The sequence below is a fragment of the Pleurodeles waltl genome, chromosome 7 (assembly GCF_031143425.1).
Source record: "Pleurodeles waltl isolate 20211129_DDA chromosome 7, aPleWal1.hap1.20221129, whole genome shotgun sequence".
NCBI lineage: Eukaryota > Metazoa > Chordata > Amphibia > Caudata > Salamandridae > Pleurodeles > Pleurodeles waltl.
The window spans coordinates 715,320,074-715,342,897 of NC_090446.1; the positions used below are offsets into that span (position 1 = coordinate 715,320,074).

The 22,824-nt window shown below is 44.1% G+C and overlaps 1 protein-coding gene across 2 annotated transcripts in view; it reads left to right on the plus strand.

Moving 5' to 3' along the window:
* MEIKIN (meiotic kinetochore factor) overlaps positions 1–22,824 on the plus strand; it is a 637,531-nt gene that overhangs the window by 498,349 nt on the left and 116,358 nt on the right. For both annotated transcript variants that reach the window (XM_069202007.1, XM_069202008.1), the window contains exon 11: positions 14,587–14,670. In XM_069202007.1, the coding sequence (XP_069058108.1) occupies positions 14,587–14,670 (84 nt within the window). The remainder of the gene's footprint in view (positions 1–14,586; positions 14,671–22,824) is intronic.

A 22,824-nucleotide genomic window follows, 5' to 3' on the forward strand; every position in this document is an offset into this window, starting at 1 on the left:
CTTTCATGGACACCATACACGAAGGACCATCTTCTCTAGGTCATCTGCTTCCTTTTTGTCTTACAAAAGATACTATCCAAACCTAAATGATTCTCTGCAGTTTACAGTTTCACCAATTGATGACCTACAAAGAAGGCTTGACTGGGTTGGGGGAGGGGGACGCTGCAAAATTAAATATTCTTTTGTCTACGGTTTCATCATCGGTAGCTGTTTTTGAAACACTGTGTTGCCACTCTGCAGCTCAGCCATTGCTTCTTGCTCCTGGGGTTTTGGAACCTGTTATGGACCTCTTTTTGACACTAGGTTCCACCAAAGCGGCTCGAGCAACACTACAGAAAAAATGCTTGGTCCAAGACAAGGATCCTCTTTTGTTAAGAGCAGATCATGTAATTTGTTTTATTAGTGAGGAGCTACCACTGTACTGCACTAACGTTAACATTTCCTGCTGTAAAGGACAGCAAGCTCCTAAAGTCTGTAGGTAGGAACATCTGGGCCACATCTGGTCCTGTTTTAAAAGCGGCCAATTGTTCATTTTACTTGACAAATATAACAGGTACTTTTGAAAATCATTACAGTCTTTGTTGGTCAGATTTCATCATGAAGACAGAAGATTTAAAGGCGGGGCTGAGAGAAGGCTTGATGTTCTCAATCCAAATCATTAGTTCACCTGAAGATTTTTCCCACCTTGATCACTGCTACTCCCGTGCCCTGGCTACTTCACCCAGAGTTGCCTGATGTATCTTTGATCTTTGGGGCACACATCAGGTGTACTTTTTCTCCAACCAGTCAATGCCTAGTTTTCTGTGCTCTCTGTAATCCCTTACAGGGAACCTTCAGGGACACATTTTGCTTGAAGTCGAGCTTTCCTCTTTACTGTGCCTTTGCTTCCATGCCCTTGATTCCTCTGATGGGAGGATGATCCGCCTGAACCAGGCCCAAGTCATCTTAATAGCCTTGGACTAGCTAAGAAGGTTTTGGAAGGCTAACCAGATGCACCTTTCTTTATGCCCCCTACTTGGTCTCCATCACAAAGTAGACCTCCTCTTGCAGCCTCAGAGGCAGGTATTGCACTTCAAACATCCAGAGCCTCTATCATTATACCTGGAGATTGAGCCGAATACTTTTAGCTCTACCTCCTGAATTGGTGAATTTCATGCTAAATGGCAACAAACGGTTCACTAAAATTCTATATTCTGCATGCCGGATTAGGTCTGTGAGTGTAGTGTAGAAAGCAACACCTTAAATTTCAAGGTATTGGCAGTGCTGCTCAGTCTTCCCAGGGTTCTTACCACTCCAAGAGCACGAGTACATCTCAAAGCTCAACAGGAAGCTAATCACAAAAATGAAGCACACAGTATGGCATACTTGCGCAAAATTTGTCCAGATGCATTGTGGTAAATGTAGTGCATGATAACAGTCACTTTAGTTGAAAGCTTTTAGTACCTAACACTGGTTGTTTCAACAATAGTGAATGGTGTTACTCTCTACTGAAGAAAAACAAATATCATGAAATGTGTCTAGACATACTAGGGCACTGACTGCACCAACACTGGTGAATGTTAGACTTTCAGCTACAAGGTCAATGTTTCACTGCCGCTTCAGAACTGGCCCCATGGGTGGCAGCAGGGGTACTGAAAATGGAAGATCTGTATGAGGACGGCACACTTAGCCTTTTGCGCTTTGGCGTCAGCAAAAGGCTTACCCCCGGGCAAGTTTTACTGCACGCCTCCCTTACTGGCGCATTACAGAGACAGTGGGGTGAGATATGTAATGAACCACCCATGCACCTTACTATACAGCACCTCCATGGCATGGGCCCGGGACACCACTTAGTATGCTGGCTAGCTAGCTCTCAGGGTGTACACACAGCTTCATCGCTGGTGTCCTTGCGTGAGAAATGGGTGCTAAACCTTTCCCACCCTTGTACTGATTAAGAATGGTCTACTATACTGCAAAGTCCCACCTATATCCCATGAAACGCACGGTTTCGGTTCATTCAGTTATACATCGTTCTAAGGGCTTTCCTCACCCCCTCAAAAATTAACAGGTACTTCAACTCCTCCAACGCCGCTTGTCCACGCTAGGCACTGGTTGATGCAGTTATAGTACATATGTTGTGGGCTTCGCAACAGCAATCATATTGGGATGGGGTACTGCATTGTGTAATACAATGCACCGACTGAACCATTTCAAACACTTGGGAGGTGTGCATATTGGGTGTACACGCAGAAGCAAGAAACATAAGCTTACATCCCACTTCACGGATTTGGGACTACTCTTAGCTAAGAGAATGATCACACGAAAGTGTAAGTCAACGATCCTCCGCACCTGGTGGCCTGGCTTCACTCATTCACAAATTGGTCACAAGCTGAAAGTGTGGCACTATGGCGTGAGAATCCATGGGATTGCAAAGACAACCTATGGCCAGCGAGTGGGATACCATAATGGTGTGCCTCCATGAGGATTCTCCTGAAGTGTCGAAACCATGTGACACCCAGCTGTCTCCAGACATCGCGGAGGGGGGAATGGCACTAACCTAAGCTCTGTTCTGCACTCCTACGATGCACTCATATACACGCTGGCGGTCCTTACACTGCACCTAGTTACCCTTAATTAGGTAATAATTAGATGAGGCACATCCGTTTTTTTTAGGTAACGATAGAGGATGGAAATGTAACTTAGCATTTGTGGGCAAAGTTGTTATTGTTATGCCCCTGTCTGTTCATACTCCGAATAGTTTCTTTATAATGTTCTAGTTATAGGTATACACTGCTGTATATTGTTGGCGACGCTGGATGTTTCACACCTTGCTCAGCTCTGGCGTAACTGCTTGAAACTGTGGTAGGATAGCTCTGCCGTTCTGCAACACTTTTTGTAACCAGACAAATGGGGTTGGGTGGACATTGCTGCTGCAAATACTCTATGTATCCAGAAATATTATGTTAAGAATTGCAACTTGAGAGCGAGTGTTACCCCAATGAAGTGCGGAAAGTAAATATCAATCTCACCATATTACTGAACACTCTGTAAAATGTACATGCAGTTATCTGTAATACTTATACTAAAAACAACAATAAACAGATTAAATAAAAAAGACTTCCAGCTAAAGTCATTATCATGAACCGCGTTTAGCGCAATCTCTGTGAATTATGTGCTAGTATGCCAGGCAGTAATCTCCCTCCCATCTTTTGTGATGGGCACCTTTCGATCTCGTAATTACTCCTTGGAATTTCACCACATGTATGGGAATCGTGGCTACCCTCCTTCACAAACAGATGAATTTAATTTAACAATACATGGGCAGTTGGCTTATCAAGTCCTACAATACACAGAAGAAAAGTTAAAACCTTCAGATAAGTATATCTCCATCATATAGGTCTTACGGTCAACTACCCAAAGTATACCACCATTATAGTCCTGATTGTAACACAAGTAGGAGTTACATTGGATACAAACAAATACAAATGGTTTCCTTTGTGGAGACATTTCATCCATCTCACAACTGTCTCCAACTGATGGCTACACAGAACACAACAGCTCAACAAATGTTCTGCCATCTTGGTTCAAATCATAAAGATTGTTCCTTGGCAGTTTGACTATCCCATTTAAATGATCTGCCTTTGGTTAAAAGAAACAAACTGCAGCACAGCAGCATCAACGTGCTAAGGCTCAGAGCAGTCCACCTGGCTCCCATGGCCTTCCTACTGTCTCTGATGACAAGATCAGTCCTATTGATGGTCTCAACCACCACGAGGCACCTGGTCCAGGACACTGATTGGACGTTCTTACAGCCTGTAAATGACCTCTGTTAAGGAATCTCTCCATAAAATTGGTACACCTTCCAACTGTTCAAAATTCTCAAGTGGATATACTCATCACATACTACAAAGAAAATCACAAGTGGTTCATCAACGATAACTGACTTCTGCACTTCTTTGCAGTTTGAGGTTTCTGGGAAACAGATCTTTTTGTCTCACCCAGGTGACTGGGGGGAGTCGAAAGAGGCCCCTGTGAGACAAATGTGCCCTTGTTGGTCATCCTGTCGAGCTATGTCATCAATAATCTGCTGGGAAGACAAAGGGTGCAAGCTTGGCAGGGGAATCTTCACTTATAGTATTTGCAGGTGTTCAAAGTGTGACAGGATGAAGTCAAAGTGATAGATGGCAGGAAAGCAGCTATAAGCTAGTTGATCCATCATGTGCATGTAGTTTCACTGATAGATCTGGCTGGTGGTTGACACTTACCTGGAAAGTTGGAGTCTCACCGTATTTGTTCACAGGCCTACCTTTCAAATCTCAGAAAGCGGTTGCACATCACTGTTCTGTAGCATAGAAGGTTGAGTTGATCCTGAGAGTGCACATCACTGGAAAGATGGTGTTGCTCTTGACAGACAGTAAGGCAGCTGTGTTCTATATACTAATGCCAGGCAGCACTCGCTCAATGAACCTGTCCACTGAAGCTCGGTAAATCAAGAGCCGGACTTCCAAACTGAATATTGGCCTGACAGCAAGACACTACCAAGTCATCTTAAGTGACAAAGCACACAGCCTCGGCAAGTCAGCTTCTGAGTCACATAAGCGGTGTTTTTTTTCTTTAGTGCAAAGTTAAGATAGACCTCTTTCTGAGAAGGAAAAGCTGCATATGCTTTACCGTTGTCTCCAGAGTCTACAAAAAAAAGGTCGCTTGAGGATGGGATCTCTGTCCATTGGGTAGAAAATGTATTGTACCTTCAGCCGAGAATGGAGTGCTTGTTGAAGTTTGTAGTAGCCTGTGATAAGAACAATTGATGTGGATGTTTCAGCCTCGAAAAGAACTGATCTCAAGGCCATCTTTGTCCGATGGCTAGTGGATTGCACCAAGTTTGCTTACCAGAATATGGTCAGAAAATTACCCAGCTGGATGACTGACCATTTGATGACCATTTGAAGACGTGTTTACTGTCAATGTGCGGCTGATCTTAATTTGCAAATTAGTCACCAAGAGTTAAGTGCAGAACTTCTCCAAACATTACTGCCTGGACACTGAACCAGTACATTTATGCTGCCTTTGGACAGTTGGTGCTAAAACGCTTTTTTCTGGATAGAGCAACTACTCACCCTTCTCTCAATTACTTACTCCTTCAAATAATAAGCAAATCGATAAAAGATCCACTGCAGAAGAAGAATCCATTGCTTACCTCTAAAAGTGGTTCTTAACCAGACAATTCCCTTGTTGGTACAGCATTTTACAAACAGTCGCCTCTGATTTTGAACAACGTAATGGTCAAGACTGGTATGGCTACAGTGCAGGGAGGTGAGATTAAAGTAAGCTTAACTGACTGCAGAAAGTATGATCTCTGGGGTATCATCTGTAAAGATATAAGTTCCATCTTTATTTGACTTTAAGTTTCCCTACTGGGTGTGGGGTAAGGGATGTTGAGTGAGTTAGAGGGGATATTGAAATAGCATGTAAAACTATAAAAGGCACAGATGCTGAAGAAACACCTTTATATATTGATAACAAAGTCCTGCTACCCACCCTTCTGAGGCCTTTTTGAATTCATTAATTGCCCCCACCACTTCTTTTCCTGTTCAGTGACTGAAAATAAATTTGTGTAGCTCGAACAACTGCTTCCCAAGGAAGCATCCCGGCGCTAATTCAGGTGGATAAATTAAAATGATAACAGTTTCACTCTCCCGCAAACAATCTCTGCACTTCCCTGACTAAACATGTTTTTAGATTTGATTTAAAAACCGTTTCTGAAGCTTCACCTCGCAGACTCTCGGTCAGGGAGTTCCAAATAGATGCCAAAAAGGCAAAAAAACTCCCACCTGCTCTCGCCTTTTGTATCCTGGTAAGACAGGAGATTTTGACTTGATGAGCATTCTTAAAGGTGTATATTTGATTATTCTCTTCTGAATATACAATGGGCGTTTTGTGTAAGGCTCATATACAAAAGCCTTAAATTTGATTTGTGCCTGACCAGTAACCAATGCAAACATTTCAGGCCTTTTCACACCAACTGTCTTTTAAGGATATTTAAAACCAGTCAAGCTGCAACATTCTGCATTCTTTGCAGCTTGTTTATCAACTTATTTGTTGCTCTCAGGTATAGTACATAGCCATAATCTAGCCTATGTGTAATTAGAGCATTTACAATATCTTTCAGAGTGGAAACTGGGAGAAACTTTATTGTCTTTCTTAATGATTTTAATAGGGCAAAACCTACTGCTGCGGTCAACTGTACCAGTTGTTGAAATTATAAATTTGTGTCCAGCTTCACCCCTAGAATCTTTGTTAAAGACGTTTGGGTCTGTGAGTCTCCTAGCTCTACTGGCCATAATTTCGGTATGTCCAATGGGGATACAGTGCCAAAGACTAAGATGTCCGATCTGTCTGAAATCAACTGCAGGCAACTATTGCCCAGCCAATTAGCTACTGCTGAAAGACAGCAATGGAAGTTTGCATTTCTAGTAACATCTAGCTGCTGGATCTGCTAGGTGTCATCTGCACAGGATACAATATTAAAGTCTAACGGCTCCACTTTTAAGGCCAGTGGATCTAGATATATATATATGTGTTCGATGGTATGTGTAGCTGCAGATACACATGTTGTGCACTGTTCCTGCCATCTAGTGTTGGGCTCGGAGTGTTACAAGTTGTTTTTCTTCGAAGTTTTCGAGTCACGGGACCTAGTGACTCATATATATATATATATATATATATATATATATATATATATATATATATATATATGTTCGATGGCATGTGTAGCTGCAGATACACATGCTGTGCACATCCCGCCATCTGGTGTTGGGCTCGGAGTGTTACAAGTTGTTTTTCTTCGAAGAAGTCTTTTCGAGTCACGAGATCGAGGGACTCCTCCCATTTCGGCTCCATTGCGCATGGGCGTCGACTCCATCTTAGATAGTTTTTTTTCTGCCATCGGGTTCGGACGTGTTCCTTTTCGCTCTGTGTTTCGGGTCGGAAAGTTAGTTAGAATCTCGGAAAAATCGTCGGTATTGTTTGCGTTCGATATCGGGTTAGTTACAACAGATCGACACCGATTTTTGAAGAGCTCCGGTGGCCCTTCGGGGTTTTTTCGATCCCCCATCGGGGCCTGGTCGGCCCGGCCACGTGTCTCTTCAAGGCTGATGGAACGGACCCCATTCCGCTTCTGCCCAAAATCCGTATACAGATCAGCATCTGGTCTGTAACTTGTGTCTGTCTCCAGAGCACAAGGAGGATACCTGTGAAGCCTGTCGAGCGTTTCGGTCGAGGAAGACACTAAGAGACCGAAGAGCAAGAAGACTGCAGATGGCATCGGCGCCGACAGGACAAGGTCGTTTCGAGGACGAAGAAGAAACCTTCTCCATCCAGGAATCGGACTCGGACGAGCTCGATCCGAAGAAACGCCGAAAACCGTGAGTAAGACGTCGAAACATAAAACTCACGAGAAGTCAACAAAAGCCCAGGGGACGCCACCACCAACAGGCCATGGCTTAACCCGAAAAATAGGTGACCGATCATCGGCACCGAAAAAGGGCACGCTGGTGGTGAAGTCATCCGACTCCGGTCGAGATACAGCCACACAGCAATCTCGGGCCCGAGACAGCGGCTTCGAGCAGATTCGGCACCGAGACAGTGGCACCGAAATGGGTCGGCACCGAGACACCACGACGCCGAAAATAAAAAAGGTTTCCTCGGAGCCCAAAAAGGCTACCGAAAAGGTTTCGATTCCGAAACAGCCAGCCTCGGAACCGAAAACAGGTTCCTACACAGAGGAACAAGGATTGTCCTCCCAGATGCAAGGACATAAGTTCGGAGAAGAACTTGAATCAGTAGAGCCAGACTACACTCAAAGACGGCTCCACATTCAAAAAGACACAGGGAAGATAAGCACTCTTCCCCCAATTAAGATAAAAAGAAGACTTGCCTTTCAAGAAAAGGACAAGCAGCCACAGGCAAAGGTGGCAAGACAAACAAGTCCACCACCATCTCCACCACCATCAATGCACACATCACCAGTAGCCACTCCACCACTGATGCAATCCCCGACTCATACTGCAATGAGTCAAGATGATCCCGACGCATGGGACCTTTATGATGCTCCTGTATCAGATAACCAGACTTTTACCCTGCGAGGCCGTCACCACCTGAAGACAGTACATCCTACACGCAGGTGGTCGCAAGGGCAGCAGCTTTTCATAATGTCAGCTTGCATGCAGAACCAATTGAGGATGACTTTTTGTTTAATACACTATCCTCCACTCATAGCCAATACCAAAGCTTACCTATGCTCCCTGGAATGCTAAAACATTCCAAACAAATATTTCAGGATCCTGTAAAAGGCAGAGCCATAACCCCAAGGGTGGAGAAAAAGTACAAGCCACCGCCAACAGACACTATTTATATTACGCAGCAATTAACACCAGACTCTGTGGTTGTCGGGGCAGCTCGCAAGAGAGCAAACTCTCATAGCTCGGGAGACGCACCACCTCCAGACAAGGAAAGTTGCAAATTCGATGCTGCGGGTAAAAGGGTTGCAGCACAAGCAGCAAACCAATGGCGCATTGCCAACTCACAAGCACTTTTGGCAAGATACGATAGAGCTCATTGGGACGAAATGCAGCATTTCATCGAACACTTACCCAAAGAGTTCCAGAAAAGGGCACAACAAGTGGTGAAGGAAGGACAAAGTATCTCCAATAATCAGATACGGTCAGCAATGGATGCAGCAGATACTGCTGCAAGGACAGTAAATACTGCAATAACGATAAGGAGACACGCATGGTTGCGTACGTCAGGATTCAAGCTGGAAATACAACAAGCCGTGCTGAATATGCCTTTTAATGAACAGCAGTTGTTTGGGCCGGAAGTCGACACTGCTATTGAAAAACTCAAAAAGGATACTGATACGGCAAAAGCCATGGGCGCACTCTACTCCCCACAGAGCAGAGGCACTTTTCGTAAAACACAATTTAGGGGAGGGTTTTGAGGTCAACCTACAAAGACCACAACCTCACAAGCAAGGCCCACTTATCAAAGCCAATATCAGCGGGGAAGTTTTCGGGGGCAATATAGAGGGGGACAATTCCAAAAGAATAGCGGGAAGTTCCAGAGCCCCAAAACTCCTCAAAACAAACAGTGACTTCCAAGTCACACATCCCCAACACACAACACCTGTGGGGGGGAGACTAAGCAAATTTTACAAACATTGGGAGGAGATAACAACAGACACTTGGGTACTGGCAATTATCCAGCATGGTTATTGCATAGAATTTCTCAAATTCCCTCCAAACATTCCACCGAAAACACACAATATGTCGAAACAACATATAGATCTTCTAGGACTAGAAGTTCAAGCATTGCTACAGAAAGAAGCAATAGAATTAGTACCAAACCAACAGAAAGGAACAGGAGTTTACTCTCTGTACTTTCTTATACCCAAAAAAGACAAGACTCTGAGACCTATATTAGATCTCAGAACATTAAATACCTACATCAAATCAGATCACTTTCACATGGTGACATTACAGGACGTAATTCCACTGCTCAAACAAAAAGATTTTATGACAACACTCGACCTAAAGGATGCATATTTCCATATACCGATACATCCTTCACACAGAAAGTACTTAATGTTTGTATTCCAAGGGGTACATTACCAATTCAAGGTGTTGCCATTCGGAATAACAACTGCGCCAAGAATTTTTACAAAATGCCTGGTAGTCGTAGCTGCACATATCAGAAGGCAGCAAATACATGTGTTCCCGTACCTAGACGATTGGTTAATCAAAACCAACACGCTACAACGGTGTTCACAACACACAAAGTATGTCATAGAAACCCTCCACAAACTAGGGTTCTCAATCAACTACACAAAGTCACACCTTCTGCTGTGTCAGACACAGCAATACTTAGGGGCAACAATCAACACAACAAAAGGGATTGCCACTCCAAGTCCACAAAGGGTTCTGGCATTTCACAATGTAATACATGCCATGTATCCAAAACAAAAAATACAAGTCAAAATGGTGATGAAACTCCTAGGCATGATGTCCTCATGCATAGCCATTGTCCCAAACGCAAGGTTGCACATGCGGCCCTTACAACAGTGCCTAGCATCACAATGGTCAACTTCTGGATCTGGTGTTGGTAGACCGCCAAACATACACCTCGCTTCAATGGTGGAACAGTATAAATTTAAACCAAGTACGGCCTTTCCAAGACCCAGTGCCACAATATGTGATAACAACAGATGCCTCCATGATAGGATGGGGAGCACACCTCAATCAACACAGCATCCAAGGACAATGGAACACTCAACAAAAACAGTTTCACATAAATCACTTAGAACTATTAGCAGTATTTCTAGCGCTAAAAGCATTTCAACCCATAATAACACACAAACACATTCTTGTCAAAACAGACAACATGACAACGATGTATTACCTAAACAAACAGGGAGGGACACACTCAATGCAGTTGTCTCTCCTAGCACAGAAAATATGGTATTGGGCGATTCACAACCACATTCGCCTAATAGCACAATTTATTCCAGGAATTCAGAATCAGTTAGCAGACAATCTCTCTCGGGATCACCAACAGATCCACGAATGGGAGATTCACCCCCAAATACTAAACTCTTACTTCCAAAGTTGGGGAACACCACAAATAGATCTATTTGCAACAAAGGAAAACGCAAAATGCCAAAACTTCGCATCCAGGTACCCACAAGATCAGTCTCAGGGCAATGCGTTATGGATGAGTTGGTCAGGGATATTTGCTTACGCTTTTCCCCCTCTCCCACTCATTCCATATCTGGTAAACAAGTTGAGTCAAAACAAACTCAAACTCATACTAATAGCACCAACATGGGCAAGACAACCTTGGTACACAACACTACTAGACCTCTCAGTAGTGCCTCATGTCAAACTACCAAACAGACCAGATCTGTTAACGCAACACAAACAACAGATCAGACACCCATATCCAGCATCGCTGAATCTAGCAATTTGGCTCCTGAAGTCCTAGAGTTCGGACACTTAGGCCTTACACAGGAATGTATGGAGGTCATAAAACAAGCTAGGAAACCTACCACTAAACATTGCTATGCAAATAAGTGGAAAAGATTTGTTTATTACTGCCATAATAATCAAATTCAACCCTTACACGCATCTGCCGAAGATATCGTAAGATACTTACTACATCTGCAAAAGTCAAAGCTAGCTTTTTCGTCCATTAAAATACATCTTACTGCAATTTCAGCTTACCTGCAAATTACGCACACAACTTCACTATTTACAATACCAGTCATAAAAGCGTTTATGGAAGGCCTAAAGAGAATTATACCACCAAGAACACCACCAGTTCCTTCATGGAACCTCAACATTGTCTTAACGCGACTCATGGGTTCACCTTTTGAGCCCATGCACTCTTGCCAAATGCAATACTTAACATGGAAAGTTGCATTTTTAATTGCCATCACATCTGTAAGAAGAGTAAGTGAGATTCAAGCATTTACCATACAAGAACCATTTATTCAAATACACAAGCATAAAGTAGTTCTACGGACAAATCCTAAATTTTTACCAAAAGTCATATCACCTTTCCACTTGAATCAAACAGTAGAACTACCAGTGATCTTCCCACAGCCAGATTCCGTAGCTGAAAGAGCACTACATACGTTAGACATCAAAAGAGCGTTAATGTATTACATTGACAGAACAAAACTAATTCGAAAAACAAAACAATTATTTATTGCTTTCCAAAAACCTCATACAGGAAATCCAATTTCTAAACAAGGCATTGCTAGATGGATAGTTAAGTGCATTCAAACCTGTTATCTTAAAGCAAAAAGAGAACTGCCTATTACACCAAAGGCACACTCAACTAGAAAGAAAGGCGCTACCATGGCCTTTCTAGGAAATATTCCAATGACCGAAATATGTAAGGCAGCTACATGGTCTACGCCTCATACATTTACCAAACACTACTGTGTAGATGTGTTAACGGCACAACAAGCCACAGTAGGTCAAGCAGTACTACGAACACTGTTTCAAACAACTTCAACTCCTACAGGCTGAACCACCGCTTTTGGGGAGATAACTGCTTACTAGTCTATGCACAGCATGTGTATCTGCAGCTACACATGCCATTGAACGGAAAATGTCACTTACCCAGTGTACATCTGTTCGTGGCATGAGTCGCTGCAGATTCACATGTGCCCACCCGCCTCCCCGGGAGCCTGTAGCCGTTTAGAAGTTGATCTTGAACATTTGTAAATTTATAAATATATTACTTTAAACTACATTATGTACATACGTATTCACTCCATTGCATGGGCACTATTACTAGCATACACAACTCCTACCTCACCCTCTGCGGGGAAAACAATCTAAGATGGAGTCGACGCCCATGCACAATGGAGCCGAAATGGGAGGAGTCCCTCGATCTCGTGACTCAAAAAGACTTCTTCGAAGAAAAACAACTTGTAACACTCCGAGCCCAACACCAGATGGCGGGATGTGCACAGCATGTGAATCTGCAGCGACTCATGCCACGAACAGATGTACACTGGGTAAGTGACATTTTCCATATATATATATATATATATATATATATATATTCAAACAAAAAATGGTCTAAAGGTTGCTGGGTGGTGCACTCCACTGCCGGTGCTCGTGATGGAGAGGACCAGTCTCGAAAAATATAATTCACCAAAAGTATTCACTGCACTCCATGAAGTTCAAATAGTGCCTATTTATTAATGCCAAATTAACAACCACCAACGCGTTTCAACTCCCCAAGGAGTCTTGTTCACAGTGAATGAGTCCCTTTTCCCTTTTGCTATTTATACCCCATAGTGCCTCATTATTTACAATGCATTCTGGATAATATAGTTTTACATTTAAAAGGCATTTGTATGATTTTCCTATCCTCTACGAAACAGACAGAGGAAACAATAAATTACATGGAAGGGATTGGAGAAGAAAAATTTGTGATAAATCTATCCAATCACGTATTAACAAAGGAAGAAGAAAATATATTTAACAAAGGCTTGTCATTTTGTCCAGAACATCATATGGACAGAGTGGAAACCAAAATAGACACTTATAAGTTCATCAGAAAGATCAAGTTAGCAAAACACTTCAGCAAACACCAACAGAGACCCAAGGATAAATAAAGTACACAAATTGATGTGGGTCTAAGAATTGATCAAATAGAGGATGTAAAAGTTTGTTCTGACCTAATACACAACTTAGAAGATGATGAAATGACGTCAACTCAGATATTGGAAACTATTGGAATATCAACAAATGTTCATAAATATAGTCAGTTTAAACCAATCTCAGATTTTGCCCGATTTTAAGCCCAGGAAACAAAGTGGATCTTAATTGGTTAACAATAATGTACTAATATGAAAATGCCTTTTACAAGCTTTGTCTGTGATCTACTTTTAGTCAGTGATGACTATCTGTACTTCTTGGCTCCTGCAAATGCAACGTACTTCAGTGCTTATTATTGTTATCTAGCTTTGGGTTGGTGGGTTTCTCTACAGCCGCACAAGTCTATTATTAATCTTCTCTTTCTTACAAACAATGCTATTTAATTGTGCCTGGACTCTGGGCTCCTTTATTTTGAGGCTGGGTCACAAGTAGATCAGAAATCAGACAGGGCGAAGAGAGGCCATTAGTAACATGAGGACGTGCACTAGAGGTTCAACTACGTAGTTGCTGGTGGTGAGACAGAGAGTGGGGGAGCCAGAGCTAAAGGAGGGGATAGAAACACAAACAAGGAGGGGAATAGAAAAACAAATAAGGAGGGTTACAGCATTCAGTGAAGGATGAGAGAATGGGATCTATATCCACCACGGAAGCAAGACTGCCCGTAAACCTAACAGACGGGACCGAAACAAGCTCTTAGATCAAAACATACACAAGAGACGTAAGACACTCCAGCAAGACCTAGAAAAACGAGAACACAGTAGCTTGCAGAATACTCTTGCACAAACCTCTCTTGTGACAATTTTGTATTTAGTTCTTTTGTTTATTCTGCAGTATGTGTAGGAAACGTTTTCTGGTAGCCCTAGGATGTTGTGTTGTGCTGTTACTTCTGTACATGTAAGGTCCAGCCTTACTATTTTTTTTGTGAACTTGTTCAGGTCCTACTGATGTAATACTGTAATTTTAGAAGAACATATAAAGGTCTAAATCCCTGTGACCTCCATTCCCCAGGCACAGTTGTACGATTGCTTTTTGCATTATCTTTTAAGCTGTCATGTCATTGGTCCAAGGGGCGTAACAAAGGCCTCCGCAGCCCCTGCGGAGGCGGGTGGTGAACCTGGGGGGTGGGGGAGGGGCTCAGCACAGTACACTGTGCAACCGACAGAGGGCCTCTGGCAGTGTCCACCTAGCTGGGTCCTTAGTGTGGGGGCCACATTTTGCATAACCCTTCTCATGTTTCGTTGCGCCACTGATTGGTCCATCATTCTAATGATGCACAAGAGTTGCAAACTTGTTATGAGTTTAAAGTAAGTAAAGCATTCAAAACGAGTCTTAGATAAACTGTTCTGAATACACCATTTTTCTTTTGTACATACAGCAAGCTCAATGTAGTGAAATAGTCACAGAGAAAGACAGAGCGTTACTAACAAGTACACCATTCTGTAACAAAGAAGATTTAGCGGTAAGTGAAAAGTAAAAAAAAAGTACTGTTAAAAGCTGCTTAAGAAAAATGACGTGACAATTGGCCTGAATGTCGCACTATTATTTGTGATTTGATTGCGATTGTCTAACCTAGTGTTTGTAGGAAAGATGTTGTTTTGAAAACTCCCCACTTTTTAGTAGACTAAACATGTTAGCATGCATTAAGTATGGTATGTAATTTGTCCTTGTCCCCGTACCATAAAGAAGAAACCTGCGATGCCTGTCGGTCTTTTCGATTCAAAAAGATCCTCCAGGACTGAAGAGCAGGTCGATGTGAGATGGCGTAGAAGACACCGGGCGACACTCCAGATATTTTCAGGGAAGAGCATGCACAGGATGAGATTGAACAGGAGGAGGCCTTTGCCATAGAATATTCGAAGTCGAACACTCAATCTAACATCGAAAGTCAGCTGCTCACCTCAGCGCAACCTGTGAGTACATCAACACGACCTCCCATACAAAGACTCTAAAGAAACCCCACAAACAAACAGGTTGTCAGTCCACCACTGCCTTCGGGCCATGGTCGGATCCGAAAGTTACCTTCCGATGCCCCTCCTTCTGTCTCTGCACAGAAAATAGCCAAGACTCAGCCGCCTTCGACTTCGACCTCTGGCCCGGCAGCATCTCACAGAGCCTGGGGATCAAGTCGACCCTTTGATCCGAGCAAGAAGCCTTCCACATTGGCTTCAGAGCCGACAGCTTCAGGTTGACACAAGGTTTCCACTCTGAAAACTTCGGAACCAAACATTCTGTCTTCCAGAGACTCCAGTAATTTCTCGGAAGCAGCTTCTCACCAATGGAGCCAATCCTCAAAATAATGGATGCTCGTCAGCACCAGCTCCATACCCAGAAGGGAACAGGAAGAACAATTTCTTCTCCCCCGTCCTAATCGAGAGGAAACTTACCTTTCAAGAGACCTTGTACACCTAGAAAGGTCTCCAAGGACAAGGCTCTAGTTTGCCCCCAGCCTTCTCCACCACACTTTCCTGTGCTTCCTCCTACTCCACCACCTCTCCAAACTCCTCCACCTATTGTTGAGTCACAGTTTTCTCCACAAGGTTCACCACCACCTCAGGGAGATGACTTGGGGGACATACCACAAGATATTGACCCATGGGATCATGCGATCCAGATCCTGTTTTACCAAATGACCCAGATTTTTACCTTGCACACCCTTCACCTCCTGAAGATGCAACTTTATATCAGCAGGTCATAACACCAGGAAGTGCATATCACAACGTATAAATGCACACTGACGCTATTGAGGAGGATTTTCTCTTCAATACACTGACTACCACCCATAAAGAAAGTCAGTTTTTGCCTATGTTACCAGGTGTGCTTAGACATGCTACAAACATTTTTGAAGAACCTGTTAGGTCAAGAGTTGTTACCCCAAGGGTCGATAGAAAATATAAGGCTGCATCTACAGACGCTATATTTATTCGGTCACAAATATTTCCAGTCTCTTTAGTCGTCAGCACAGCACGGAAACGTGCTAAAAGCCAATCAACGGGAGATGCACCTCCCCCTGATAAGGAGAGCAAAAAACCTAGATGTAGCAGGGAAAATAGTAGCAGCACATGCTGCCAGTCATTGGTGTATTGCCAATTCGCAGGCACTCTTGGCACGTGACGACAGGGCCCCCTGGGACAAAATGGAGGATCTTCTCCAGTACCTCCCTGAGAAACATTGCAAAAGGGGACAGGAAATAGCTTCTGAAGGACAAACTATTTCAAACAATTCCATTAGGTATGCCACTGATGCATCTGATACTGCAGCATGTGGTATTAATGCCAGTATGATTATCAGAAGGCATGCTTGGCTCAGATGTTCAGGCTTCAAGACTGAAGTTCAGCAGGCAGTTCTGAACATGCCTTTTGACTGGGGAACACTTGTTTGGTCAGGAGGTTGACACCATCATAGAAAAGCTCAAGAAGGATTCTGAAACAGCAAAGGCTACGGGGGCCCTACTCGCTGCACCACAAAGGGGTAATTCTCATCACCCACAATTCAGGGGAGGCTTCAAACAATCGTCTACTGAGCCTTCTACCTCCCAAACCAAGCACAGCACCAATTTCTATAATAAAGGTCCCTTCAGAGGTGGAAATAATAAAGGTAAAGGAAATGCGTCCACCTCTAGGGCGACTGTCTCTAATGCATGCTTACACTTACACTTTCCACTGGCTTACACCTCTCCAGTAGGGGTAAGACTACTGCATTTCTATCCACAATGGTCTTCTATCACCACAGATCAGTGCGTTCTATCAATTATCCATCATGGTTACCGTCTATAACTCATCTCCACTCCACCAAATATTCCCCTTGCACTCATAAACTTTCACAAGACCATCTTACTCTTTCAAAAAAAAGAGGTACAATCCCTTCTTCTCAAAGGGGCTATAGTGCCGGTTCCCCCTCACAACAAGGGGTAGTATACTCGCTGTACCTCCTTGTATCAAAGAAAGATGGCTCACTAAGACTGATTCTAGATCTCAGACCACTCAATCTAGTCATTCTATCAGAGCATTTCCTTATGGTTACTCTCCAAGATGTCATTCCGCTATTACAGGAAAGTGACCTAATGACAGCTTTAGATCTGAAGTATGCATACTTTCACTTTCACATTAATCCAACACACCGCAATTACCTCAGATTTGTCATTGCGGGGAAACATCAATTCAAGGACAATGCCCTGTGGATATTTTCTTACGCCTTTCCATCTCTCTCGTTCGCAAAATGAGACAAACATCACTCACCATGATCCATGCAGCTTCCACATGGGCACGTCACCTTTAGCTCACAACACCTTTGGATCTGTCTGTAGTTCCTCACGAGAAACTCCGCAACCGGCCTGACCTTCTCACTCAAAATTATGGTTAAATCAGAGATCCAGACCCCAAAACACTCAATCTTTTGATATGGCTCCTGAAGTCATGGAGTTTAGTTATTTGCATCTCCCATCAGAATGTATGGAAATTCTTAAACAGGCATGGAAACCTACAACTCAACAGTGTTATATTGCAAATGGAAACGTTTTGTCTGCTACTGTCAACCCAAACACATTGACCTACTCAAAGCCTCAGTTCAAGACATTGTTATCTACTACATTTACAAAAAGCAAACTTAGCATACTCATCTATTAGGCTTTATTCAGCGGCTATAGTTGCACCTCCAAAATAGACCACAAATCTCTTTATTCAGGTTTCCGGTTATCAAATCCGTCATGGAAGGCCTCAAAAGTCTCATTCCACCCAGAGTTCCCTCAGCCCCATTATGGAACCCTAATGTTGTACTTACTTGACTTGTGGGTCTACTATTTGAGGCATTCCTGTTGTTTGCAGTTTCTTTCATGGAAGGTAGCCTTTTTAGCAGCTATCACTTCTCTAAGACGTATAAGTGAAAAACAGGCCCTACCTTTATAATAACCACTCTTCTAGTTACACATATATTACATTGATATGACTAAGAAGTTTAGGAAATCTAAAGAGCTTATTGTATTTTCCATTCCTCATAAAGGCAATCTAATTTTAAAAAATGGCATAGCCAGATGGATAGTCAAGTTTATTTAAACGTGCTATCTTAAAGCCAAAAGGCAGTTAATTATTGCTCTCAGAGCACATTCCACTAGAAAAAAGGGTGCTTCCATGGCTTTTTAGGTAACATTCCAGTGGAAGACATTTCTAAGGCTGCTACTTGATCTACATCACATACTTTTACTCAACATTATTGTGTAGATCTTTTAGCACACCAACAAGCTAATGTTAGCCAAGCGGTGCTCAGGACACTTTTTCTAGCAACTCCAACAGGCTAGCCACCGCTTACTTGGAGGGGACTGCTTTACAGTCCAGGCAAAGCATGTGTATCTACAGCCACACATTCCATCAAACGGAAAATGTTTCTTAACCATTAGACATCTGTTCGTGGTATGTAGTGCTGTTGATTCACACGTGCCCTCCCCGGAAGCTTGTGCATGTTGTAGGGGCATTCTTGTATAAATATTGTAATACACTGCATGGACATCTTTTTCTTACTCACTATATATACTTCTTACCTGACCTGCCTGTGGGAAAACAATCTAACAAAGGACTCTATACCCATGTGCAGAATCACTGAGAGGAGTCACTCTACCTCGTGACTCCAAAAGATTCTTCAAACAAAAACAACTTGCAACACTCCAAATCCAAAACTCAATGGCGGACTTATGCAAAGCATGTGAATCTACAGCACTACATGCCACAAGTAGATGTCTACTGGGTAAGTAACATTTTCATTTACTTATGCCACTGAAGCTCTGCTTAGGAGTTAGGAGAATCTCCAAAACCCTATCACATTGGGAGGTGGGGGTGGTGGGTGCATCCTTCGTCACACTTCATCTACAGCTTCACCAGGTGGTGGGGGAAAGAGGCGAGGTGGCACGTCACAGCATTTTCCTGAATTCAATTTATTTACATTAAAGTGCAAAATCAGAGGAAAAAAATATCTGACTCATTTCAGCTAAATAATCTACTATATAGTGTTGTGTGTGTTTATTTTGATATATATATATATATATATATGTATGTTCGATGGCATGTGTAGCTGCAGATACACATGCTGTGCATATCTCACCATCTAGTGTTAAGCTCGGAGTGTTACAAGTTGTTTTTCTTTGAAGAAGTCTTTTTTCGAGTGTTCGGGTCTACTGCGCCATAGCCTGATGGATCGAACTCCATTCCAATTCTGTCCTCGGTGCCCCGTTAAATTTCCTTATAATGACCAGCACTTGGGGGGTCATTCTGACTTTGGCGGGCGGCGGACGCCACCCGCCAAAGTAACCCCGTCGAAAGACCGCTCCGCGGTCAAAAGAGCGCGGGGGTCATTTCGATTTTCCCGCTGGCCCGGCGGGCGACCACCAAAAGGGCGCCCGCCGGCCCAGCGGGAAAGACCCTGCAACAATGAAGCCGGCTCCGAATGGATCCCGGCGGAGTTGCAGGGGTGCGACGGGTGCAGTTGCACCCGTCGCGATTTTCACTGTCTGCAAAGCAGATAGTGAAAATCTTTATGGGGCCCTGTTAGGTGGCCCTGCGCTGCCCATGCCAGTGGCATGGGCAGTGCAGGGGCCCCCAGGGGCCCCACAACACCCGTTCCCGCCATCCTGTTTCTGGCGGTGAAAACCGCCAGAAACAGGCTGGCGGGAAGGGGGTCGGAATCCCCATGGCGGCGGAGTTGCAGGGGTGCGACGGGTGCAGTTGCACCCGTCGCGATTTTCACTGTCTGCAAAGCAGACAGTGAAAATCTTTATGGGGCCCTGTTAGGGGACCCTGCACTGCCCATGCCAGTGGCATGGGCAGTGCAGGGGCCACCAGGGGCCCCACGACACCCGTTCCCGCCATCCTGTTTCTGGTGGTGAAAACCGCCAGAAACAGGCTGGCGGGAAGGGGGTCGGAATCCCAAGCAGCGCCGCCATGGAGGATTCTCCAGGCCAGGGGAAATCCGGCGGGAAACCGCCGGATCCCCTTTTCTGACCGCGGCTTTACCGCCTCGGTCAAAATGGCCCTGGAAGCACCGCCAGCCTGTTGGCGGTGCTTCCGTGTCCCTCCACCCTGGCGGTCCATGACCGCCAGGGTTGGAATGAGGGCCTTGGTCTGCAATCTCTGCCTTTCCCCTGAACATCGTGAGGAAAACTGTGAAGCATGTCGCTCGAAGAAAACACTACGCGATCGAAAGGCACAAAGACAGGAGATGGCGTAGAAGCACACAGAGTCCACCACTGACACCCTCAAAGAGGAGCAGGAACAGACGGCAGTTTCAACCCCAGATTCCGAACAATGATCAGACAACAACAGCCAGCCAGTAGCAGCAGTGCAGTGTTGCGTGGCCTCTCATTATCCTAAATGAGACTACTGGATTTCTAGGTAGCAGGATAGTTCCTGGTGTGGGGGACTGAGTCTGACCCACTTGGAAGGACTTCTGTCACCTTCATTCCGGTCTTGCTACGGCTAACTAGCAGTGCCTCATCTCTCCCAAGGGGAAGGGATGATTGGGCAGCCGAGCGCATGACATCTTTAGAACTTCTCAGGGAAGTCGTGGTCACTCAGGTCCCAACCAACTCTCTCATTTACAGTATGATCTCATACACAAATGACATAGGCAGTTTAAGTTTTATATATTGTTTTTAATAAAACAACTGCATTTTAGATAATAAGGCGGGAGCCGCAATAACCAGAACCATACAACACAGTAGGATTGAAATAGTCACGATGAGAGTGAAACATAAAAACAACGCTATCAAGGTGTTAATAGATTCTATTCTCTCTCAGTAGGTTATATTTTGAGCACAGCATGTTAAGCTACTAACTTGCCTTTCAGATTCCCCGGGAACACATCAACCCTCATACCTGAGCAAAGGCCTGTGATCTGGTTCAGCATCTGCAACAAGGCAGTCAGCGTCTAGTTGTGGTTCCCTGGTCGGAATCTCCCTCTTCCTTGTATTAGGACAAGGAAGTGTTTATATAACTAACATGTCAGTGTGATCACAAAACGTCCCTACGCAAGAATGTATCCAGAGACTAAACTCCTACCACGTCTATCGGCAATGTACCAGACTGTATCCTTGACTGAAGCACAGAGTGAGCAAGAATGTGAGAATGTGTTATTGAGAACTCCAGTGCTGAAGTAGGCTAAACAGTGTGATATAAAAAATAAAACAAGACCGTAGAACTGGCTATTTAAAAAATAACAGTACGAAGCTGAATAAAATGCATTTAGAGCAAAGTGCACAGAGGCTCTATGCTGCAAGCAAGGAATAAAATACATCCAGGGCAAAGTGCGCCAAGGCCTAATGCCAGAAGCGAACGCACAAAGGATACATAAAAATGACCACACTACTCCCTCCCCTTGTCGGTAGTAAGTGGTTCTAACCAAAAACAAAAAACAAAAATACTATGCCCCAGATATAAAAATATACAAAACATATTTCGACAAGTCCAGAGGACAGCAAAGCACAGAACCATATTTAATTTTGTAAGCATGTGACGGTAAAGCCGAATCAATACAATGTCAATTTAGAGGAAAACCCAATTTCAAACGGAAGCCACGGAAAGCAGGATATCCTCCACTTCGGCAGATGTCAACACCGGAAAATCCAATCCAAATACTATCATGGAGCAGGTGTGTTCCAAAGCCCCAGAATCATCCAAGGCGGCACCCCGTGTAGGGCCCAAGAACGAGACCATACCATCTTCCGCCAGGAAGGGAATCTCGTAAACAGCCTCACGAAGCAAACGCAACCGCAGTGCACATGTCTGGAAATGAGGCCTAATCTGGAATATCAAGAGATTAGCATCAACCACTGGGGGGCACTGCAGTGAGAGACAGAGAGCCATCGCATGTTCAAACGAGCACCAGAGGCACCGAAACACGGGTTGCACACAATCCAGAACTGGTCGGAATGACAGAGACCAGTCACACTCCAAATATCCCAGGAGTGTTGCTCCAAAATGCTGCATCATTCGCTCATGACACAGCTGCGCTGATGGGAGCACCCATTTTCAATCCTGTCGCGGTGGGACAGCCATTGCGGAAGAACAACAGCAACAGCAAAACACCAGCCAATAAAGCCAAAGTTATCGGAAATCCCCCAAAGATGCTTCCGAAAATTTAATGAATAGCCGAAGGTATCAAACCGAATATGGAAGAGAAGGCATGAGCAACCCCAACACTAAAGGCTTTAAAAAAATGTGCAATTCCAGCAGTGCTGGATGCATTAAATATACGTCCCACGAGTTCACCAAAGTGACTCGGAAAGTTAGAATTTAAAAGGGACTGTATTTCTGCTGATGACCTCGCCACGTGAAGTGCGTAGGTCTCGCGTGCAGATGTAAGGGCCACATGCTTTTGAAACAATAGAGCCTTTAGTCGACTCAACTTGTTGAAATTCACCTTGGAAGTAGCAATGTGAGGCCAGATGTCTGCTACCTCCCTAAATTGAGTGGGGGGAAACAAAACATTTCCGCAGCACGTAACGGCCTTGGTGACAACGACCACGTAAACTATTCCGGCACACATGCCACAACAGGCTTCACTGTTAAGAAGGATGTAGCTGCCGTTTGAAAGCACCTGGAATGTGTTTTTAATCACGGGGACTGGAACTCCC